This window comes from Myodes glareolus, chromosome 3, assembly GCF_982192425.1.
Source record: "Myodes glareolus chromosome 3, mMyoGla1.1, whole genome shotgun sequence".
Lineage (NCBI taxonomy): Eukaryota > Metazoa > Chordata > Mammalia > Rodentia > Cricetidae > Myodes > Myodes glareolus.
In genome coordinates, this window is record NC_142028.1 from 128,780,273 (window position 1) to 128,804,546 (window position 24,274).

Here is a 24,274-nt window from a genome sequence, read left to right on the forward strand (position 1 = left end):
GCAGGACAAGCCTAAGCTGTAAGCTCCATGTCAATATCTGATCTGGCAGTCCCATTGAGAAAGGTCCTCTACAGGGCACTTAGCCTGTTTTTCTGACCAGTCTGGCCTGCCCCTGAGCAGAGGAAGTATACTGGGGTATAGAACTTTCTAGTGTCTTAAATTCATGTCCAAGAAGTCTTCTCTGGTGAACACCCTACACCAAGAGACTCAAGAATAAGAAGATGAAACTACTGTTGTCAGACAGACAATCCCTTTACTCGTTCAAGGTGAAGGTGCAAATCATGGATTTGTTTGTTTACTTATTTATTTATTTATTTATTTAGTATTTTAATTTAGGCTTTGGGATTTGTAGTAGTAGGAGCAGCAGGCCGCATCCCATTAACTCCCAAAATAACTACACGGAATTGTATTAATTTAATTACTACCTGGCCCATTAGCTCTAGCCTCTTATTGGCTAACTCTTACATCTTGATTAACCCATTTCTATTAATCTGTGAATCACCACGTGATTGTGGTTTACCAGTAAGGGTCTAACCTACGTCCATCTTGGACAGGAGAATCATGGTGTCTGCCACACTTCCCTTCTTCCCAGCATTCTGTTCTGTTTACTTCGCCCACTTAAGGGCTGCCCTAACAAAAGGTCAAGGCAGTCTCTTTATTCAACCAATGAAAACAACACAAATACAGGACCTCCTAAACCAGGGATTTAGCTCAGTATAGAGCAGTATAGGCCAAGTAAGCAAGGCCTACGGTGGGTGGGTTTCAAGAACTAAGTGAGATCACTGGATATCACTGAAATTTGACTTCTAGAGATTATCCTCTGGCCTTCGCATGTCAGCTCTTTCTTTCTCTTCCTGCACATACATGTTAAATAAATCAATAACAAACTATTCTATTTTGGTCTTTAGAGATAAGTGCTTAGTGTAGCCCAGGCTAACCTGAAGTTCACTCTACAGACCAGGCTAGTCTTGAAAAGACTGTGTACCTCTGCCTCCTATGTACTGGGATTGCAGGCAGTGTCACCACACTCATTTCACCTTCAACTCAAAAACAAGGATGGTTGAGTCAATAAAGAAATAATGTATTTGCAATGATCTCATCACGTCTGCCCTACCACAAATTTAAACAGGGGAATAAAGGCTGTCTTGTTCTTTGGCCAGTACCAAGGACCTTGAATGAACATACTTACAAATTGAAAACCCCACACAGAAACTCTTGAGTGACTGTAATGAACATGCTAAATGCACTCAGAAGTCATTTTAACAGCCGTGTGGTTTTGGTGAAATGTCTCTAAAGCTGGGCTCTAATCAGAAATGATGTGTCCACTGACTGACGCGTCTCCTTTTTTTTTCTTTCTCCATTGTTACAGTAATCCAAAGAATTTATCCTATGTCTCAGAGATAAATCAGTGTTACTAGTCTAGATTGGCTTTTATTGTTTCTTCCTCTGCAGGATTCGTCATCCTGTTTCCCTGGCAACAGCAACTGGAAAACCCTTTGGAAACGCAATTCCAAGTTCTGCAACAGAACTCCTGACATGAAACCTCCCTGCGCGTCGTGGGTTTCAATTCTGGGGCGCGCATCTCGCAGCAGCTTCCCTCTGCACTGGGACCCAGCAGGCCATGCAGCCTGGACAGTGATCCCAGAGGCGCCTGAGCCTCCGCTGTACGGCAGGGTCCATGCCAAGATGGCCGCGCCCACAAGCCATCTCCGCAAGGCGCCGCCATCGAAGCGGCAGGACCCTCTGAAGCGGCGCTCGGGGAGGCCGCCACGTCCGCCTCTGACTCCAACCAGGTCCTGACAAAGCCTGGGGCGGTGGGCTGGAGGAGCGCGGCGGCAGCCGTCAAGGCCGGGCCTCTGAGGGAGATGGCTGCACCTGAGCCCGCGGACAGCGATGCGGTGAGGGCCTCAGGATTTGGGGGCGGTTTGGAGGCCAGTAATTGGAGGGTGACTGGAGTCTGAAGACAAGATTTGAGATTTGTGACGTCGATATTGGATAATCTTTTGGAATGCCGGTGTTCTGAGAGATCTACGTATTAGGGTATTATGGGCATGTGGAATATTAGGTATACCGATATAATACCCGTGGTTTTAGAGACATTAGTCGAGGATTGCTGTAATTGTAAGGAATCACTGTTCTGACGGATCTGCCTAGATAGTGAGGCTTGGGGGCAGGGAAACGTCTGTAACTGTCACTAACAGCGATTGAGTCTGGGTCTAGAAAGCTGGCAAGATCAGAAATGAGGGCTTTGTTATGTACCTAAGATGCGGAAGCCCTATAAGGATTAGAATTTAGACTGACTAGGAACAGTCATGATAAGCAGCTGCGTATTACAGGCTGTGGACTATCAGAGATCTGGAGAGTTGGGTTTTTCGGAATATGTGGAGACCAGAGGATGGGGCCTTGAGGTCAGGGGTGGTGGTATTTCTAGGAGTCCGATCAGCAGTCAGTGTCTTTTCAAGTTGGTGTTTCGTGTACTATGATGGGTAGCGGAATCCTGGAAGCTAATGGGGTGAGAGTTGGTGGAATAGGAGGAGTTTTATATTGAATTGCCTATGGGGATGGTTATCTGGGGAGAAAAGATTCCAATAATCCTGTCTCCTTAGTGACGGGGTTCTTGGTAGGAATTATTAATAATTATTAAAAGTCCTTTATGATTTTATGACTAGAATCCTGAGGTCAAGAGTCTGTGAGGTTGCTGGTCTTAATGACAAAGCTCTGTGAGGTCACTGACTGTGTTCAATGGAGGGTATCGATTGTTCTGTGAAGAATGGTGGTTGGGAACTTCTGTGGAGGGGATGTATATGAAGGTTAGTGACTGAGGAATCTTTGGGTGTCAATGATGGGAAAACTGTAGAACAGACTGTAAGATGTGCACCTATTTTGAGCCAGAGAATGTTTTAAGTAGCAACACACAGAGCCAGCCTGTCTTTTTATGTCTGAAATTCTAGAAACAGGAAAGAGATCACAAGATTGCAAATATGAATGTAAGATAGTTTCCAGGCAATAGTGCCTTTTATAGGTACTATATATAATAGTACCAGGCAACAGTGCCTTTGATGAAGAAAATAGGAAAGGACAATATGGTAGATCAGAAGTGTGATGTTTGCAAGTTAATCTTTTGAAGAAATAACAGTTGATTTGAATACAAATTATGACAGGCTGTGACTAATGCATGGATCCAAGGAATGTTCAAAAGAAAGAATGCCAATTGCTAAGGCCTCAAGATAGAAATTAGGTTCTTGTTATACTAAGAAGGAGGAAGAAGAAGAAAGATGAAGAAGAAGAAGGAGAAGGAGAAGAAGAAGAAAATAAGAAGTAGAAGTAGAAGAAGAAGAAGGAGATGGAGGAAAAGGAAAAGGAGAAGAAGAAAGATGATTAATGTGTTGGAACACACACGTGCATACACACATACACATACATGCAGAAAAAGTAGAAAAACATGAAATCAGTGTTAGAAGGTATTATTATCATGTAATATCATATTGGCTAGTGTTGGATTTAGATTTTATTCTAATTTCAATGAGAAATCACTGAATTTAAGTCAGAAAGTGATTTGGTCTAAACAATACATCAAAAAGATCATCATGGCTACTTTATGAAAGATAAACTACAAGGCTATAGTCAGAAGGTCCGAAGTTTATTGCACTAATCAAAGGCAAGAGGGTATGGTGACAATTTGGAATTACACTGGAAGAATTAATATTCAAAGTACATCTAGATGTGAGGTAATAGGATGTATTGGTGAATTAATATGGACAATGGAATTGAGATCTAGATTTTTGGCTCTAGGAACTAGTGTGTAGAATTTTGTATATGTCAGCAGATGGTCCCAATATAACCCAGTCCCTAGTAAAATCCTCAAGCACCGAGTGTCTTTGGGACTTTCTAACACATTTCATATGTGTTGCCAAAACTTGTTTCTGGAAATAAGTGTGTTCTATGTGACTCTACTTGGAAAAGACTCTTGGATTCTGTGTTTTTATCCTGAATTCATCCCTTAATGATTTGCTTTGTGTCCTTTAGCTATAATCAACCATGGCTGTGACTATAATTACATGATGAATCTTGTCACTCTTCCTATTGAATCACTTAGCCATACAAGACTAATGTATTAAAAGCTGGTGAGTCTGTAAACACTCGAGATAGTGAAACTGGTTAAGAAATTAAAGGTAGGCTCTGCTTGTTGTCACTGTAAGGATTCAGGATCCTTGGGAGATGGGTGAACAGTCAATGAGAGGTTAGAACTGGAGTTTGATGACAGAGATAAGGTTTCAGTGACGGCCACTGTAAAAGAGTTCTATTGGTGTCAGTGATGGGAGATTAATGAGATTAGAGATTTCAGGACTTCTTGGAGATTGAGATCAATGTATATTGTGGAACCCCCTGATAGAGGAACCCACTGGGCAAGAGCCTGGGAGGATCTGCTGATGTTTGGTAATAGAGTTGTTGGCATCAGTCATTTTAGAATTAATTAAGTGGTTAAGGAGGGTTGTACTGTGTTGGAGATTGTGAGGGCAGTGGCACTTAGTGTCGGGGGTTATTAAGAGTGCAGACAGGAAGCCTGTGAGGTAGAGATTAGTGACACATCAGTACTGCTAGTCTGTGAGGGTGAGGGGTTGTCTTTAAATGTTAAGCAAGGATGTGATCAATAGTGGATAGTTGAGGCAAAAACAAATTCTGTTTTTCAAATCACTCCTGAATGTGGAGAATTAAGGAATTATAGACTGAATAGGAGTATGATAGAAATCAGTAACATTCAAAGATGTATTTATGGCTTTTACTCAGAAAGAATGGGAGCAGCTGGAACCTGCACAGAGGAACTTATCAATGGGTAAGGACAATTCCCCATCACTTGTAATGTGTTCTCTGCAATCCCTTCTGCCTCAAGTCTCAATGGGTAAGGACAATTCCCCATCACTTGGAATGTGTTCTTTGCAATCCCTTCTGCCTCAAGTCTCAATGGGTAAGGACAATTCCCCATCACTTGGAATGTGTTCTCTGCAATCCCTTCTGCCTCAAGTCTCAATGGGTTTTATTATTGTTGGTAGTGGTGGTAGTGGTAGTGGTTGTAGTCTGCCTACAACCACTCATTTGTTCCTAGCTTCCCAGACCCAAAATAGTCACAAAGAAACTATATTAATTAAAATACTGCTCAGCCTATTACTCAGGCTTCTTATTAACTAATTTTTACATCTTAAATTAACCCACTCCTATTATTTTGTATTTTAGCATGAGGCTCATGGTTTACCAGTAAGGTTCTGGGGCATCAGTCTCCTTCAGCAGCTACATGACATCTACTTGACTTTACCTACTTTCTCTCTCTACATCTCTGTTCAGATTTTCTACCTGGCTTCATTCTGTTAAGCCATTAGCCAAAAGCAGTTTCTTTATGGCAGTAAAACATATTCACAGCATACAGAGGGGAATCCCACATCACCTCCCCTTTTCTGTTTAATTGAAAAGGAAAGTTTTAACTTTAGTATAGCAAGATTACATACAACAAAACAGTTTTAGTCCATTTACATTTGGCAAATTAAGGAAAATGCTTTATCATCTATCCTATCTTTGTGAGTCTAAAGTTTCATTTCTAATCTATCTTTTATAATTATAACTATCTTTCTTCAACTCTATCAAAGACTCCAAAAGACTATACTATTACCTAAGTAAACAGGAGGTGCATTGTAAGCAACTTCTAAAACTCGAGAATTTATAGAGACATGTCACTGTCTGGACAGTCACCCAAAGTTCTTCTGTAATACTGGAGTATCTGTCTTCAGCCCACGGGCCCATAGTATCTGGCAAACTCTTTCATGAAGCAGGAAATTTTAAAGACAGTTCTGCCTATATTGGCATTTTATCTGTCACTTTCTTCTGTGTCCTGCAGAATGTCTGGCAGACTCTTCCATGAAGCAGGAACCCTGAAGGACTGTCTCACCTTCTTTAGACAATTTCAGCAGTCATTTTTAATGGATCCTGCATGTCCAGTTTATACAGCATACCATCAAACAGTCTAGGCAAGAGCAGTTTCTTGTCCAAATGGCTAGCCTTGTCACACTGAAGGCAAATTCCACAATGGTTTCTTCAAGGCCCACCAACCTCTCTGAAGTTCTCTGCCAGAAACAGACATGTCTCACTGTCAAGAAAAGTCTTAAGTTCTTAAAACATTTTAAATGCCATATTCTGTATGTCTTTGAAAGATTTGAAGGGTACTTATCCAGCTGAATTATATCTCTTTACATCTAGAAAACCTAACTGTCATGACTACAAGTTTGACTATTATAATGACTATCTATTAATCTGTATTTCTTAACTATACATTACATTTTTAAATGAAATGCACAAACACAATACCTTAAACAAGAACAAATAAATATAACAAAATTGACCTAAAATTTGTATCAATAGATCAAGACCAATGCAAAATATTCATCTCCATGTCATATTCCCCTTTAAATGAAAACAAACATTTATAAACAATATTTGGGAATTTGAGTGTAGTTCTCTCTAAACTGCTTCCTGCTTTTTGTTGGGCATAGTATTTTGGGGGGGTTCATGAAGACCCTTTGGGGGGATCTTGGCCCATCAAACCACATTAGTCTGGAAGGAATCCATAGGTTCTCATCTTCTGTGTAAATAAAAGCAGAACCTCTTTTCCAAAGTAACATATCCTTAGACTCAAATTTTGAAGTCAAGATACTTTTAAGATATATATGTTGGTTTGGCTTAGCAGCCCCCAGAATCAAATATCTCTCTGTAGAAAGAAAAATCAAAGAAAACATAATAATATGCATAATCTAGACTCTCCATGTATATTCCATCTTTACACGCCTTGTTTTCCTTTACTCTTTTAATCTATGACTATCTGTACTCTTTTATATTACTTTTACTGTCTCTTGAAAGACTTTGGTTTTTTTTAAAAGCTATTATTTCTTCTTATAACTGTCTGTACTCTTTTTCTTTTCTCTCCCAAGCCTATATACATATTTAAAACATACTGTGACCCATTCAGAGGTTTGTTTCTTTCTGAATCTGTCTTTATTGTGTAGCTGTAATCATTTTCTTACCAGGAGTGCTTTTAAAATGGTGAGCAACTTAGTTGCAGTGGCCCTGGATGCTGGCTTGCCTTTCTTAGCCTTTCAATATGGTGGAGGTACCTTTACTGCCAACTCTGGGACCACCAGGTGGGAGCCGTGACCACCACCTCAACTCTGGGAAGCTGTTGGCCCATGCTGCCACCAAGTAACTCGCAGCATGCTGCCCACAAACCCCAGTCAAGTTTCTTAGCCTCCTGAGAGAGTCAGAGTTGTTAGTGCAACTAACACAAACCAGAAAGCCTTCTTAAAGAGCCATGCAGGTTTTGTTGCTACTGTTGAGTCAGGAAGCCTTCTCTTAAAAGAATCATGCCTGTGCTTGCTTTTAGCAAAGAGAGCACACCTAAGAAAACGCTGCTACCAAAAAAGCTGTGCTTAACTCTGCTTTTTTTTTGTGTGTGTGTGTCTAGAATTTCTTCCCAAGACCTCTCAGGTTTTATGTGGATGTAGTCAGCCCCATATTGGGTACTATTTTGTAGGTGGAAACTGCTCATTCATTTCTAGCTGCCCAGACCTGAAATAACCACACAGAAATTATATTAATTAAAATACTGATTGGCCTATTAGCTCAGGGTTCTTATTAACTAATTCTGACATCTTAAATTAACCCACTCCTATTATTTTGTATTTTACCACGAGGCTTATGGTTTATTGGTAAGGTTCTGGGGTGTCTGTCTCCTTTGGTAGCTACATAGCGTCTCTTTAATTCTGCCTACTCACTCCCTCTCTCTCCTTCTCTCTCCTTCTCTCTCTCTCTCTCTCTCTCTCTCTCTCTCTCTCCATCTCTGTTCGAATTTTCCACCTGGCTTTACTCTGTTAAGCCTTTGGCCTTAAATAAAGCAGCTTCTTTATTAATCAATGGCAATAAAACATAGTCACAGCATATAGAGGGGAATCCCACATCAGATGGTAGTGGTGGTAGTGGTGGTGAGTCAAGGAGTTTCAATCCCTTTTTGGTACTAGGAAGGACATTTGGTGACATTGCCTTCAAAAGGCACACAGATATCCCTATTGTGAAACATTAGAAGTCGTATACGTTTATTAGCCTTGAAAGGTCCTGAAGTGAAAACTCTAGGGCTTGATTTCTGAGATGAGATGGTTGGTCTTACACTCAGTTTCTACCCTTTCTTATGAGTAGGAAATCAAGATCCCAAACAAGGCGTGATCTCTAAGTTGGAAAAAGAAGAGCCATCACTGGGAGAGGCGAAAACAACCAACCCACATAGTGTGAGCACGACCAAGAAATCAGGAGCCAATGAAAGTAAGTTTTTAGTTTCTTGGTGCTAAGTTTGGAATTCTTCAAAGAATAACTTGTAAATTTTTATTAGAACTGGGGTTACAGCTCAACATAGAGAGTGCTTCTTCACTTGTACAAGGACCTAGATTAAAACCCCAATTTGAAAAAAAAAAATCTTTTTTCTTAAAAGTTCCAGATTTTCTTCTCTTAACCAGGAAATAGTAGAAAAATACCAGAATCTGTTAGGAGAAAAAGAATTCAAATTACAAATATTTTTTTACTTGGAGATTCTAATATCTCCTCTTTCTGTGAACTTGTCCACATGAGAGGCTCATGACAAGCTCTTGTTTTATGGAGAAGAAAAAAATGGGTGAGTAGAACCACTTAATTCCTAAAACCACTGCTTGGATGTGGTAGCTATCCATTTCAGTTAGAATGGTTAGAGCAAGCCACGTGGTTCAGTGGGGTAGGCATGCATAACCTCTCTACAGGATAGATGCTGCAATTCAAAAGGTCATGCCACTGGGAAGTCCCGGGGGCATGACCTTTCATCACTATTCTGACTGTGAGGAGGGGCTGAGCCTGCAGCTGATTTCCTTCACTTAGCTCCTAACCCTGTCCATGTGCCCAGTGCTTAGCGGTCCGAAGACTCCACCTCTGCTCTCAACCTCATTCCTGTTTACCATATTTAGAAAAGAGTCCTTTTCTGCCCTCTACCCACACACCAATTCCCTAATGTATGACATTTTCTCCCGATAAATTCTTAGATTCTTCTACATCTCTGGGAATGATGCCCCTGCTTCTAATGGTTTTGTTTCCTTCCTTTCACTACAGAACTCCCTCTTCCTGTGTTCCATAAGACATCATCACGTCCATTCGTCCCTAGTCCCTGTGATGACTTGAATGAGTTGTTCCCCATTGTCTTGGGCATTTGAATGCTTGGTTCCTAGTTGGTGGCACTGTTTGGGGAGGCTTAGGAGGTGTGAACTGTTTCCTGCTTGCAGTTCAAGATGTTAGCTCTCAGCTTCCTGCTCCATGCCTGTCCCTTGCTTCCATATCTCCCTGCCATGACAAACTCTTATCTTTCTGAAACAGACTTGTTGCCATGGTCATAGCAATAGGAAAGTAGCTAATATGATTAATATAGCCAACCTGCTTACCCTCTAATGTACATTTTAATGACTTTGATTAACCTTAAATTCTTGCCCTTTCTTTAATGAGCAAGTTTACTCACCAGCTTCCCTTTCTTTGCTGATGGTCCCTTAAGGTCCCAGCTTCCCTTTCTTTGCTGATGGTTCCTTCAGGTCCTGGCTTCCCTTTCTTTGCTGATGGTCCCTTAAGGTCCTGTCTCTTTATGTTCTGTTCCTCTATTGCACCACTTTCCAACAGGCACCCGTTATGTAAGTACAAGCTCATTTCCTACGTTGGCATCTTCTAAGGCCTCTGTCATACCTTCTTATTGAAACTGCTTGTGCGGAAGTCTTTCCTTAGGAGTCAGATATGGAGTTTCATCTGCATCAGTTAGAGGCTCCTTTCACCTTCCCTGTTTTTGTCCTCTAATTTTAACCCTTTGTTCCATGATTCTCTTATCAGGTTCCATTTGTTTTTTCTTACTTGTCACCAGCATTACACAAACTAGGTTTATCTTATCCCTGAGTTCAGTTCTCAGGAGGATTTAATGAGTCTAACTTTTAAAATCATCTTATATGTTACTGATAAACATTACATATTTTCTGGTACTAGTGAGCTCCATGCTTAAGTTTCTGAAGTTACATTTGATTTCTCTTAAAATTAATGTTCTGTTTCTTTCTCAAATTAAGAAAATGATTTTCCCAGGTGGTAGTAGTACATGCCTTTAATTTCAGTACTTAGGAGGCAGAGGCAGACAGAACTATATGAGAATAAGGCCAGTCTATAAAGTGATGTCCAGGTCACTCAGGGCTACACAGAGAAACCTTGTCTTGAAAAACCAAAATAGAAAGAAAAGAGAAAAGAAAAGAAGGACGGAATAAGAAAGAAAGGAGGGAAGGAAGGGAAGGAGTAAGGAGAGAAAGAAAGAAAGGGAAGGAGGGAAGGAAGGAAGGAAGAAAAAGAAACTGATCTCAGCCTTAATGAATTATTCTATCATACTGAAATCTGTCCAAGTATGATCTTATTACATACCAGAACTCTAACTTGCATTTTCTTCATAGTGAATTTTACTTTTCATGCTTTCTTTCTTTTGGGGTAGTGGATATCAGTGTGGTATTCAATACACCACCATAAGAAGTGTGTTATGGGCCTAGAGAGATGGCTCAGTTTATAAAGTGCTAGCCACACAAGCAGAAATACTTGAGTTCAGATCCTCAACCCTCACGTAAAAAGTTGCACCTGGCAGTGCACGCCTGCAATCCTAGCACCAGGGAGGTGGAGACAGAAGCCTTGGGACTCGCTGGCCAACATGTCCAGCCAATGGTGAACTCTGAGTTCACATGCTGCAACTAAATAAATAAATAAAACGAAGAAAACAACCCAGGAATTGCATGATATCAAACTGGCTTCCACATGCATGGGCATACATATCTGTGTTCACATACACAAGTGAACATGTATACACACAGGCAGTTTGTTTTAATGTTACATGTCAAGTGGATGGGTGTAAGTCTTGATCACTTTCTTTCAAGAATGAAGTTTGCCCCTGTCTTCTCTATCATCACTGGGTATCAGAAGACTTGGCTTGGCATGGTACCTGGAAGATCCTGTTTATCTCCTTATCCCGGGGTGCTGAATCTCTTAAAAGTCCCTGGATGAAAAACAGCCATCAGTTCAACTTCTCTGGGCTCCCTACATCTAACTCCTACCAAACCTGCCTCTGCCTCTGTCTGTCTCTCTGTCTCTTCAGATGGGTCTCTATTATGTAGCCCTGGCTGGCCTGGAACTCACAGAGATCCACTTGCCTCTGTCTCTTGAGTGATGGGATTTAAGATGTGTGTCACACACCCCACCAGGAAGCAGATCTTTTAAATGCCCTCCATAAAAATGAGAATTTTAGCCCTTGGTCCATATACCCTATTTTCTCCATTTAAAATCCCTTTATATCACACATGTTTTTCTCTTTAAATGTTTAGAATTCTTATTTCTGATGATTTCCCTACTCCATTTCTATGTAGAGAATTAGTGTATGGGGAAGCCTTGTGCAGAAGGCAAGTTGTCTTAGGGAAGAGGAGCAATGTTTTAAGATTTCTTTAAATGTAATTGTGAAATATGCAGGAGAAAGATGTGAGCAAGTACTGAGACATATATATATATGTATGTATATACACACACATATATATGTATATATATACATATAAATATACTTAATATATCTTATGATTTGGCAGTTAGAATGATGACAGGAACCAGAGGTATGTGCTCGAAAGCAAACTTGAAAAACAGGTAGATGTGCACTGTGAACCCAAATGGCATAAAGTATTTCCCAAGCTAATTACTAGGAATCTCATAGCTTTGTAAAGGCATCAGGGAACTTAGAGGAACTATGAAGCTTTTGTTTACTAAGAGTGTCCTTGCTACATTGCTATGGATGGGGACAGCGGACAATCCTTTCCTGCTTGTTGTCTCAGTCATCTATTAGCTCCTTGGTTCTCCTTGGCAGACATAGTCTCTATTTTAGTTTATTTTAGCTAGCCTTAGTAAATAGAGGGATTTATTGAAGAGACTTGGGTTTATCTCTCATAACCTAAAGGCAGAGACTTTAGCCAGACTCCACCAGGAACAAGAATTGGCAACTTGGAGGTCACAGGAATTGAAATTACACACACTTTATTCTTGACAACAGATAGTCCTACATTTCTACTTCTTTCTGTGTGTGAATGCTTCATTCTTTGTGTTGAAAAGCTTTTTATTACATAGGGGAATTGTGCCTTTCAAGTACTTGGATTATGTCATCTTAATCACAAGGAAGACACTGGTGATGTCTTGCTATGTAGCCCAGGCAGATCCTAAACTTATGAAAACCCTCCTGTTTCAATCTCCCGAGTACTGGGATTAACACACATGTGCCACATTACCTGGCATAATCATGAAGTCTTTTAACTTAATCCATTCCTTGCTCAGATCTCCTTATGTCTATTTGCCTTCTATCCCAACCTTCAAGATTCTTTTTCTAAGTAGCCAAAGCTTTTCCTGATGACTACTCTTAGTTTTCTTCCCCTGACATTTCTGCAGCTCTCTCCCCTCAAGTGAGTAGAGACATTCATCCCTAAATGAATTATTTCACACTGGCGCATTAAGCTTGAGTAAGTATCCAACCCCAAACAGGGCATCTCTTTATGAAACTTACAAAGAACTTCAGTGGGAGTGCAAGAACTTATGAGAATGTCTTATTAAATTCTATTTTAGAAGTCCAACAAGATGATGATCACATAGAGGAAAAGCAGAAACCTCAAGGCAAACTCAATGAAGAAGCTACATTCAAGAAGAAAAATTCAACTAGTAAGAAAAGCAGCACATGTGCTTTGTTGGAGAAAAAAAAAGTCAGTACAAAACATGTTCCTTCAAAAAAAAGGCCTCCGAAATCTGATTCACATGGAAAGAGCTTAAAGCAGAATTTAGATTTACCTGATCAGATTAAAAACACTACAAAAAAGAAATCTGATACAGCTAAAGAACACACAAAATCATTCAGCCAAACCATATCTGATACAGCAAAAGATAAAATTCCAGCTAGAAAGAAATGTGAGAAAATATTCAACAATAAGTCACGTGGTAAAGGTGACAGAAGATGTGAGAAAGTGTGCCGCCATGGCTCGTCTCACACTAAAGAAGACAAGATCCAGACTGGAGAGAGACAGAAATCATCTAGCCATGGTTCATCTTCTAAGTCTGAGAAAGCTCCAGCTTCTGGGAAGCCTTATAAATGCAATCACTGTGGGAAGGTCCTCAGCCACAAACAAGGACTCATTGACCATCAAAGAACTCATACCGGGGAGAAACCATATGAATGTAATGAGTGTGGGATAGCTTTTAGCCAGAAGTCCCACCTGGTTGTACATCAGAGGACTCACACTGGAGAAAAACCATATGAATGTGTTCAGTGTGGCAAAGCTCATGGTCATAAACATGCCCTCACTGACCATCTAAGAGTTCACACTGGAGAGAAGCCCTACGAATGTAATGAATGCGGAAAAACCTTTAGACACAGCTCAAACCTTATGCAGCATGTAAGATCGCACACAGGTGAGAAGCCTTATGAGTGTAAGGAATGTGGCAAATCCTTTAGATATAATTCATCTCTTACTGAACATGTGAGAACACACACAGGTGAAATACCATATGAATGTAATGAATGTGGCAAAGCTTTTAAGTATAGTTCATCCCTGACTAAACACATGCGAATTCATACTGGTGAGAAACCATTTGAATGTAATGAATGTGGGAAAACTTTCAGCAAAAAGTCCCACCTGGTTATACATCAAAGAACTCATACAAAGGAGAAACCTTATAAATGTGATGAATGTGGGAAAGCCTTTGGACATAGCTCATCTCTTACTTACCATCTGCGAACTCATACAGGTGATTGCCCCTTTGAATGTAATCAATGTGGTAAAGCCTTTAAGCAAATTGAAGGCCTTACTCAACACCAGAGAGTTCATACTGGTGAGAAACCCTATGAATGTCCTGAGTGTGGGAAAGCCTTTAGTCAAAAGTCCCACCTCATCGTGCATCAGAGAACTCACACAGGGGAGAGGCCCTTTGAATGTTGTGAATGTGGGAAAGCATTCAGTGCAAAGTCACAGCTTGTTATACATGAGCGATCCCACACTGGAGAGAAACCCTATGAATGTAACGAATGTGGTAAAGCCTTTAAACAAAACGCTTCTCTTACCAAACATATGAAAATTCACTCAGAAGAGCAATCTCATGAGGAAAATTAATGTAGGAAATCTGACGACTGACTGGTTTGGTCTCATTGAATGTTAAAAGATGGTTTCAACTTGATGCAGGTTAGAAAATCTTTTTTAAGGAAATCATTCCTTGTTATACATGAGAGAATTCGAATATGGATCTTTACATAAGAGCAATGGATTAATAATAAAATTTAAACTTGATCCTAAACCTATACAGAAAATACTGTATTTTTACACTTGTTATAAATTATCACCATATTTAGAACAAAATATGAATCTTAAAAATGTGAATAAGGATTTGGGGAGATAATCAGTAAAATTATTCCTGAGCAAGTATGAGGACCTGAATTCCACTCTTAGGATGTAGGGGCATGTGCTTGCAATCTCAGAACTGGGACAGCTGAGACAGCAGAGTGCCTGAAGTCACCTGACCATCCAGACTAACCATGTGTCACAGGGAGGAAATCTGCTTTAAAACAAGATACAGTTATCCTGAGGAAAATATATTTGACATTTGGCCTGCACATATGCACTCACACATATGCACACACACACAATTGTGAAATATTATAGTAACAAATGAACAGTAAAATATGCCAAGAATTCACTAGGCTGTTGTGTACTTAAGCACCACAATTAGTATTTGTATTTATGCTTTTGCATACTTACTGCCTTGTGTAAAATAAAAGTGTGGTCATCCCCTCTGGGATGATCTAGCTTTCTTCGCTAATGTCTATGTTGGCTCTGAATCAGTAGAAAACTTACTAGTTTCTTTTTTTTTTTTTTTTTTGGAAATAGCATCATCTAGTCCTAGCTAGCCTAGAACTTGCTATGTAGACCAAACTGGCTTCAAACTAACAGAGATGTGCTTGTCTCTGCCTCCCAAGTGCTGGGATTAAAGGCTTGAATAGGAAATTTAAGGGGTTTTGTCTAGATATTGTTAATGAGAGATTAAGGAAAAGTGGAAAAGCTTAAAAAATGTGCTGGTAGAGAATGATGCTCAAGTTATGTTGTTAAGCACCGAAAGTGGATTATTGAACAGTGCATATAGTATATTCTCAATTTGGACAAAGACGGTGTGTTTGCCTGTCTTTTTCTGCCTCTTTGCATACAAATGTATTTATACTCATATATTTGTATATGAACAGACTTGTTTTTTTCGATCTAGAAGAAACTTTAGTGGTTACCACTGAACACAGAAGTACAGGATTGAGGTCTGACATTTTTATCATGTACATGTGTTTATATTCAAATATATGTTAAAATACTTTCATATGCACAAATTAACACAGTTTAAAAAATACAGCTAAGTCAATTCCACAGTGTTGTTTGACAAAGTAATATAAGGTTTCTAAGCTCATTTATGAACAATGAATTTGTGGTATATGGCACTAAACCTTGATATTGAATTCACACAAAGATTTTCCTTTTGAACACAGGTTTTGTTAACATAATGATTCACAACTGTAACAGTATTTTATTTCCCTTGTTTGCTATTAAATTGAAGAAGAATTCTGGGTACAATTGAATGAAAGTGATATTTTGAACCATCATTCCATTTTATGTCATATTCAGAGTGCTCATTTACAAATGCCTTAGTCACGAATTTCAGCTGTATTGCAACAAATGTCTCCATACCTTGTTGCCCAGTGAGCAGATATTGTTGATGGATCACTCACTCTGCTTCTCTCAGAGTCTGTTTCAGAATATCAAGCATGCATTCCAGCAGAAGGTTCTGCCTGTCAGTTTAACTTTGTTCAAGAGACCTATCTGCCGTTGCCTGCTTTACTAGCTGGTGTCTAACTGCTGTGATCAAACACCACGACTAAAAGCAACTTGGGGAGGAAAGGGTTTATTTCATCTTACAGCTTATAGTCCATCTTCCATGGAAGCCAGGGCAGGAACTGAAGGCAGAGACCTTAGGTAATAAGTGAAGCAGAGGCCATGGAGGAGTACTGCTTACTAGCATGCTTCTCATAGCTTGCTCAGCACACTTTTGCACACAGGTGGACAGCCTAGGGATGCACCGTCAATCGAGGGAGTGCAGCGCAGCTTTTCTCATGGGCCATTCTAGTTGGGGCATTTTCTCAGCTGACGTTTCCTCACACAGTCATAGTCCTGGCACATAGGAAGCTGAATCAAGAAGATCATGACTTTGAAGCAAGCCCTACCTTACTCCTTCCTATCCAAAGAAAACATCTGGTTCTGTGTTACCTTTTATATTTTCACAGCATATTCACTAACTCCTATCTCAAAAGAGCCATGGCCCAATCACTAGAACTTTTCCAGTTTGATTCAGTTCTCAGTAGATATTTTATTTGCATAGTAGTCTAGAATAAGAGTGAGTCCCAAACAGATAGGGGAGCAAATGCTTTCTGCACATACTTCATTCTTGTTCTTGTCTTCCTAACTTCATCTCAGTGAACAATAAAGTATAAATACAGACAAAGCAAAGCGTGTGCACATGTACGTGTTTGTGCTGGAAGATCATCGTATGGTTATTGTGCTCCCATTTTCAAATAACCGATTTCCTCTTGGGTGAGGAAAGTGCAGTGTGAAATCTATTTGCACCAGTTAATTCCTCACCAGATGGAAGTCTGGCAGTATGCACAGAGCTAGAAACGCCTTCATCTCTTAGGACAAAACAGTTGTAGGTTATGGTTCTGTTTACTTTTCTTGCCTTTTGAAGAACCTGTAATAGTGCCATACTTAAGATAATCAGAAATTTAGGGATATCTGAACAGTTATGCCTGTTAAGTAGATGTTAGTACTTAAAATTATGTGTAGTAAAACTTATCATTGGTGAATGAAAAGAAAATGTCTAAAAGAACTAGATGTCAGGGCTGAGGGGTGTCTCAGGAGGCATTGGGATAAAATGAGGATCTGAGTCTCGATCCCCAGCAGCTACACAAAAGCCAAACAGGCTGGCACATGTCTATAAACATGTGTTGAGACTGTGGGTGAATCCAGGGGCATATTGTCCAGCTATCTCCATGTTCGATGAGAGACCCTGTCTCAAAAACATAAAGTTGAGAGCAAGACGAAGAAGACACTTGACGTCACCCTCTGGCTGCACTAACCTATGCATGGGCAAGTACATCTGCACACACACACACACACACACACACACACACACACACACACACACCACATACACACACACCACACACACACACCACATACACACACCACACACACACACACTCCACACACACACATACCACACACACCACATACCACATACACACACACACACCACACACACACACATACTCCACACACACACATACCACACACCACACACACACACACACACACACACACACACACGAGAGAGAGAGAGAGAGAGAGAGAGAGAGAGAGAGGAGAGAGAGGATGATGATGATGATGTTGATGTGAGCAGTAAGAAAATAGAGCCTAAACCAAAAATATACAAACTTTAGTCATCGGAATTTCCTGAAGTAAGACACCGACTTTTTAAATACAAAATCTTGAATCCCACCACAGATTAATCTAAGTTCTAAAACTTATGTTTTCATTTTCCTCACATCCCAGAACAAGAGGGGCAGGCCAATTCCATCCTGTTCATGAGCCCAATGTGTCTGCATTACAGACTGGAGCCACTGCTCCTGCTCCCTTGACACTGCCATCCAGAAGCATCCCACACTGGAGGCCAAACTGCAGCTCCCATTCATTTTCAATTTGTATGTGCACCAAATTCAGCTCATAATCAGAGACTCCCAAATTCCTCTTCCCTAAAGCTGTCAGAATTCTTTGCCTAGCTGCAGACAGGAGCTGATGCATGTGACAAATATGTATTGTGTTACTTGTATCTTTGTTGTGTAACAGTTTTCTTCATGGTCTAAAGGTTTCTTTATGGTCTAACATCTGACTCAGGGAGTCCTGAAGAAGAACTCTTTACAGCTTAGAACGCAGTATAGGAGGCTCAGTGCATAATGTCACTGGATTCTCTTCCACAGGACCTAGGTTTGATTCCAAGAACTCACAGGGCAATTTACAACTGCAAATCCTGTTCCAGAGGATTTCAATGGCTTCCTCTGGTCTCACCATGGTGCACAGACATATATACAGACAAAAGACCCACTGTTGGATCACACTGAGGAGCCCGAGTTAGCACCTTGGATCAGGAGGCTGAGTTAGCAACTAGTTGACAGAATCTATAGAGCATCTGAGGGCATCTGGAAGAGATAGAGAGATGCTCCAGAAGTAGTGGGGAGGGATTTTGAGAGGCCTGGCTTTTTGTTTTGGTGGAGCAGAAGGGTGTGATTTTTTGGGAGACACCAATGAGGAGAGAATGCTAATTAGTTGTTACTCAATCTCTCTGCACTATCAGGTTTTCACCCCAGCCTTTGAATCTCAAGTCTTATTTATAAATAAGACAATAGAAATTTAGCTAAAGCTACCTTTAGAAGCAGCAACAGAATTCCTGCCATGCTGTAGCCTGAGCAGTCAGGCCAGTGCCAGAGAAGCAGACCAGTAACTTTGGAGTCACAATTGCTGTCTGAAATAGCAGTAGATTAAGGCACAGTCTCTCTGCAGAAGATAAAACAATAACCCACACATATAAAAGTAGATTTAAAAAAAGATTCAGGGTATAACAACTCTCAAGTCTCAGGAAATCCCTGAAACCATATCTACAAGTTCCCACGAGGTTATGAAAGCAGTAATGACTGCTGAAGTGACCAAACTCTCTGACCTGTTGGTTCTTGCAAGTCAAGCTCCAGGGATCTGTGAGCCCATCCTGTGCTGGGCTTTCACTATGTCACTGCCTTCAAATCACCCAAGCTCTATAAGTTACCTCTTACCCATACACCTGTAAGAACCCCTAAGAAACCCATTGGCTTCTCAGCTGGACTCCAGTGAGAAGTGACCTTGATGTGTCATGGGTTATTTAAGAGCGTGAACAGATAGTGTTTCCTGCCTTTCCAGGAAAAGTGTCAACAACCACCTGTATTCATCCCTCAAAGGTCTGCATCTACACAAAATGACAGTTAAATTTCAGCATGGCTTTGGAGAGCACATTCAAATCACTGCACAAAGAATTTTTCACTGGCCTTGTTTCAGAATCCTAGGAGCCTATTTTGTATTTTTAATTTTATTTTAGCATGTGTGTCCCAGGAAATTGTTTGAGGCTAGCCTGTGCTACCTAATGAGGTCTTCTATCAAAATGATATGAAAAATAAAAAAAAATGACCAGCAGCAACAATAAACATGGATCATGGGAAAAAGTACCTTAAGAGGGTGAGGTAGACCACCAAGATTTGGGGGAGAAAAGTGAAGGAGGCCCAGGGAACCTTGGGCCTAGTTGGAGAGAACTGAGCCCTTTAAGAAGGGCTGCTCCTTACTCCCAGGAATTCCCCTCTTGGTGAGATTCCATCTCCCCCATTACCCACCCCCCTGGATTCCAGCACCCCCTGCTCATACCCAGGAAATTTCAACTGTTACTAACAGGTAAAAGAGCCTATCAGGAGAAGATAACCCTGGCAGGACTAATAAGGGAGGAGAGGAATCTTTCTCTGGAGTGTATGCTCTGCTAAAAAATTCTCATCAGCACCTCTTAAAAGAGTTGCAAGGTTTTGCAGCTAAAGCTGAGTCAGAAATTTTGTTGCATTGGGGGAAGAGATGTTATGCCTTTTTTCCACAGGAAGCAAAAAGCCTCAAAATTATTGAAAACATGCCTTCAAAATTAATAAAGATCAGATTTGATCAGGGAAGACCTTCTAAAAATCTTGGCTACCAACATAAAGAAACAAAGAACTTGGGTGCACGGAGGTGTGGGGGGGTGTAAGGGGAGATGGGTAGAGAGAAGGGAGAAGGGGAGTATTGGGGAGAGCTTGGGGGAATGGGATGGGTGGGATGGAGGAAGGGTGGATATGGGAGCAGGGAAGTAAATATCTTAATTAAGGGAGCCATTTTAGGGTTTGCAAGAGACTTGACTCTAGAGGGATTCCCAGGTCCAGGGAGAGGTCCCCAGATTGTTCCTTGGGCAGCAGAGGAGAGGGTGCCCGAATTGGCCTTGTCCCATAGCCACACTGTTGAATATCTTGCATATCACCATAGAACCTTCATCTGGCGATGGATGGAGATAGAGACAGAGACCCACACTGGAGCACTGGAATTAGCTCCCAAGGTCCAAATGAGGAGCAGAAGGAGGGAGAACATGAGCAAGGAAGTCAGGACCACGAGGGGTGCGTCCACCCACTGAGACGGTGGGACTGATCTAATGGGAGCTCACCAAGGCCAGCTGGACTGGGACTGATGGAGCATGTGATCAAACTGGACTCTCTGAATGTGGCTGGCAATGAAGGCTGACTGAGAAGCCAAGGACAATGGCACTGGGTTTTGATTCTACTGCATGGACTGACTTTGTGGGAGCCTGGTTTGTTTGGATGCTCACCTTTATAGACCTGGATGGGGGTGGGAGGACCTCGGACTTCCCATGGGGCAGGGAACCCTGACTGGTCTTAGGACTAGAAAGAGGGGGGGAGTTGAGGAGGGGGAGGGAAAAGAGAGGCGGGGAGAAGGTGGAAATTTTTAATAAATAAATAAAAATTCAAATAAAACAATAGTATATATAGAAAAAAAAAGAAACAAAGAAAACTCAGGAGAGGTGACGTGTGTGCTGGGCCTCTACTCTGGTAACAGCTCTAAGAAGAACACATCAAACATCACATTAGCAGAATGGAAAAGAAAGATTAGAGCAAAATAAAAGAGAACAGACAAAACATAAGTTGAAGAAATGAAAAGTTCACTTTTTGAGACATGAAACTTGTAAAGCAGTAAATAGGCTAAGAGATGAGAGTCGACCAAGTTGGAAAGGGTCTACCCTACAGTTAGTGCCACAGGAACAAGAGGCACAAAAGCAGGACTGTGAAAAACTGTCACCAAATTATACCTGTAAGAAATACAGGGAATTCTAGAGACAGAAAACCCATCAGCGTTGAATTAAAAAGAAAGAAAATCTGAAACTGGTCAATGGCAAATAAGGAGACTAAATAGTCAAAACCTTGAACAAAGAACAAACTCAGGACCTAAGAGTTTCACTGGTGAATTGTAGCACACTACACCGGTTCTGCTGTGCTATGTTCTACGTGTACTAAGGTACCATGCCTGTAGCATACTGCCTATACTACAGGAATAAATGTTTCGTGAGCTGGGCAAGGGGCTGGAGATCAAAACACACAGACACACAGAGACAGCGACATGGGTCATCCTTGAATTCCCCAAGAATGCCAATTTTATTTTGTTCCAGGGCAGTTTGTATAGTGCCTTCCCTGACCAGTGACCACGTGCTCGGGATCCTTCAGCTGCAAGCCACTAGAAACCACTTCCTTGTCTCGTGCTCAGAGCAGCTGCAAACACGCTGTCCCCTCCAGCACAGGGAACTCAGGGTCTGGGGGTCCACAGTCCCCAACAGGGAATTCTACCAAACCAATGATTTCTAAAAATCATTTTAACTCTTTAGCAAATTAGAAGAGAAAATACTTCCAAATTCATTGCACAAACAAATATCACTGATACCAAGTAGAGACAAGGGCTCCATGTCATAAACACAAACGAAAGCTCCGGGGGCTGACAAAGTGACTCAGAAGATAGCATGCTTCCACATGATGGAAAGGAGGACTCGACTTGCACGGGTCATCCTCTGACCTTCACAGGCATGTCTTAGCATATTCGCCAGCACACATACTGTTCACATGCACACATCACATTATATGGGGATGGAGCAGGATGATAGTAGTAAAGATTTAGTGTGGGAATAAATCCAAGATACAAAAAAGAAAAAATATTACATAAATGTCAGGGAATTCATAAAAACAGGCACAATGGTTTCTAGCTATGGAAATGGGAAGAATATTGTTAATGAACTAAAAATGTTGACAGAAAGGTAGGCAACCTACTAGATGTGGGAGATTTTACTTTTCTCTATAATGAATTTAAGGTAATTCAAGCTGAAGTAGAAGAGTCTGGTGGAGAAAGAATTTAATTAAAGGGATACATTGTGATAGAATGCAAATGAGATGTGTGGGCTGGAAAATAGGGGATTAATAATGTGGGAAAATATATAAAGATATCACAATGGAAGGATTTTATTTTTGAGAGAGAGAGAGAAAGCAGGTAGAAAACGCACCTGCGATGGTTATTCTTGCTTGTTAACTTGACTACATCATAACTAAAACTCTAGAAACTGGATGCTGCACCTGTGAGGGTTTTTTTTTTTCTTCAGTTAAATCATTTGAAGTGGGAAGACTCACTTTTAATCCAAATATTTTGAAGGGGGGGGATGATATACCTTTAATCTGGGCCATACCTACTGGTGCCAGCCTATATAAAGAACATGGAAGAAAAAACCTTGCTCACTGTTTTTCTGCTTGCTCTCATAGGCAAGTCAATTTCCTCGTTGGCATTCGAGCCAGATTATACCTTATACTGAAGATCAATGGAGACATCCAACCTTGCAGACTAAAGAACTACTGGATTCTGGGACCTTCTAGAACCACAGTTTGTAAGCTGTTCTAATAAATTACAAATGTATAAGTAACCATACGTATCTCCTTAAATTTGAATATATATTTATTCTGTAAGCTCTGTTCCTCTAGAGACCTGATTAATACAGATCTAGAATAGAAGATCTATGAGGACAAATGTTTTAAGTACCTGGCTGGAATTGGCTTTTCAGTTTGCCAACACCTATAGTTTCTAAAGCCTCCGGTTACTGAAATCTTCACCTGAAGCTTGGAGAGCACTGAATGTCCATGGTGTGGGCTATCTTATAAACTGAAGGGTACAGATGTATTCAGCTATCCTGGTTCACCATTTGTGAGAGGCAAGGGATTCACACTTCTCTATATAAAACTTTTGACAATTTGAGGAAAAATAAGGAAAACTATGCTGGTTGATGCTCCTGACATCTCTGGACAAACTGACAATGGAAATGAATGTACTCCATGATAAAATTAACCAATTTCTAGTATGTCAGTGAAAAATAACAATGACATTGGTGATAAAATTGATCAGCTCCAGATGTGCATAAACAATCTAAAGATTTCTAAGCATGGTCATGAAGATAATCTTCTCACCAGGAGCCAGAGAAGACAAGTTGCAGAAAACTTAACTGAAGCCCTCATAAGACTGCTGTGGGACAATGGTCTTTGTCACTTGTATTATTTTTAATTAAACACTGATTGACCAGTAGCCATGCAGGAAGTATAGGCAGGGTGACCAGGCAGGAAGTAGAGGTGAAATGACGAGAACAGACGAATCCTGGGAAGAGGAAAGGCTCAGTCTGCAGTTGTCACCCAGACACAGAGGAAGCAAGATGAGGATGCCTCGCTGGAAAAGATACCAAGCCACGTGGCTAACATAGACAAGAATAATAGGCTAATATAAAATGTAAGAAAGAGTTACTAAGAAGCCTGATCTAATAGGTCAACCAGTTTATGATTAATGTAGACCTCTGTGTGTTTCTTTGGGACTGAATGGCTGTGGGACCAGGAAGGACAGAAACCTCAGTCAACAAAAGACTGACTGAATTACAACAAAAATTAAAGTCCCAGCATCAGAGGGTGGTGAGAGTTGGTGGTTAAAATAAGGGTATTAGTTAATAATGGATAGGACCCTGTAACTTGGGATGGATGTGTGTAGAAGGACCCTATCGAGGCTGAGAACTTTGAACCCTCAAATTCTCAATGGTTTTTATCTCACCCAAGAAAGCAGTTTTTCCACTCTCAGCAGATAGACTCCTACCCCCTGAAATATTACCTTTTCTGCCTTTGACTGGGGAAATCAATGCTTCATTGTCTGCTAAACCAGCAGTGACTTTCCCTGAAGGAGAAGGCAGGTAAGACAGTACTGATGCCTATCAGGACCCACCAAGAGCTGCCTCTATGCCTTTAATCAAACTAAAGGTAAAGCAGGCACATAGAGGGAAGAGAGAAAGTGTAGTCGATGAGGAGAGGTGCTACACTACAAAAGAGTTTAAAGAGTTTGCTAATTTATTTAAGCAGAAGTCTGGCAAATATGTGAAGGAATGG

At 40.8% G+C, this 24,274-nt stretch overlaps 1 protein-coding gene across 4 annotated transcripts; it reads left to right on the forward strand.

Moving 5' to 3' along the window:
* Positions 1-1,740: 1,740 nt before the first annotated feature.
* Positions 1,741-16,673, forward strand: Zfp37 (ZFP37 zinc finger protein). 4 transcript variants are annotated; one of them, XM_085686072.2, is made up of 4 exons: positions 1,741-1,898; positions 4,789-4,834; positions 8,233-8,355; positions 12,712-16,673. In XM_085686072.2, the coding sequence occupies exons 1-4, from the start codon at positions 1,866-1,868 to the stop codon at positions 14,244-14,246; spliced, it is 1,737 nt and encodes a 578-aa protein (XP_085542198.2). In that variant the 5' UTR covers positions 1,741-1,865; the 3' UTR covers positions 14,247-16,673. The 4 variants fall into 4 exon arrangements, with proteins under 4 accessions (XP_085542198.2, XP_048315195.2, XP_048315196.2 ...); XM_048459238.3 differs by having other exon boundaries at positions 1,776-1,898; positions 4,793-4,834; XM_048459239.3 differs by lacking the exon at positions 1,741-1,898 and adding an exon at positions 1,949-2,065.
* Positions 16,674-24,274: the final 7,601 nt, after the last annotated feature.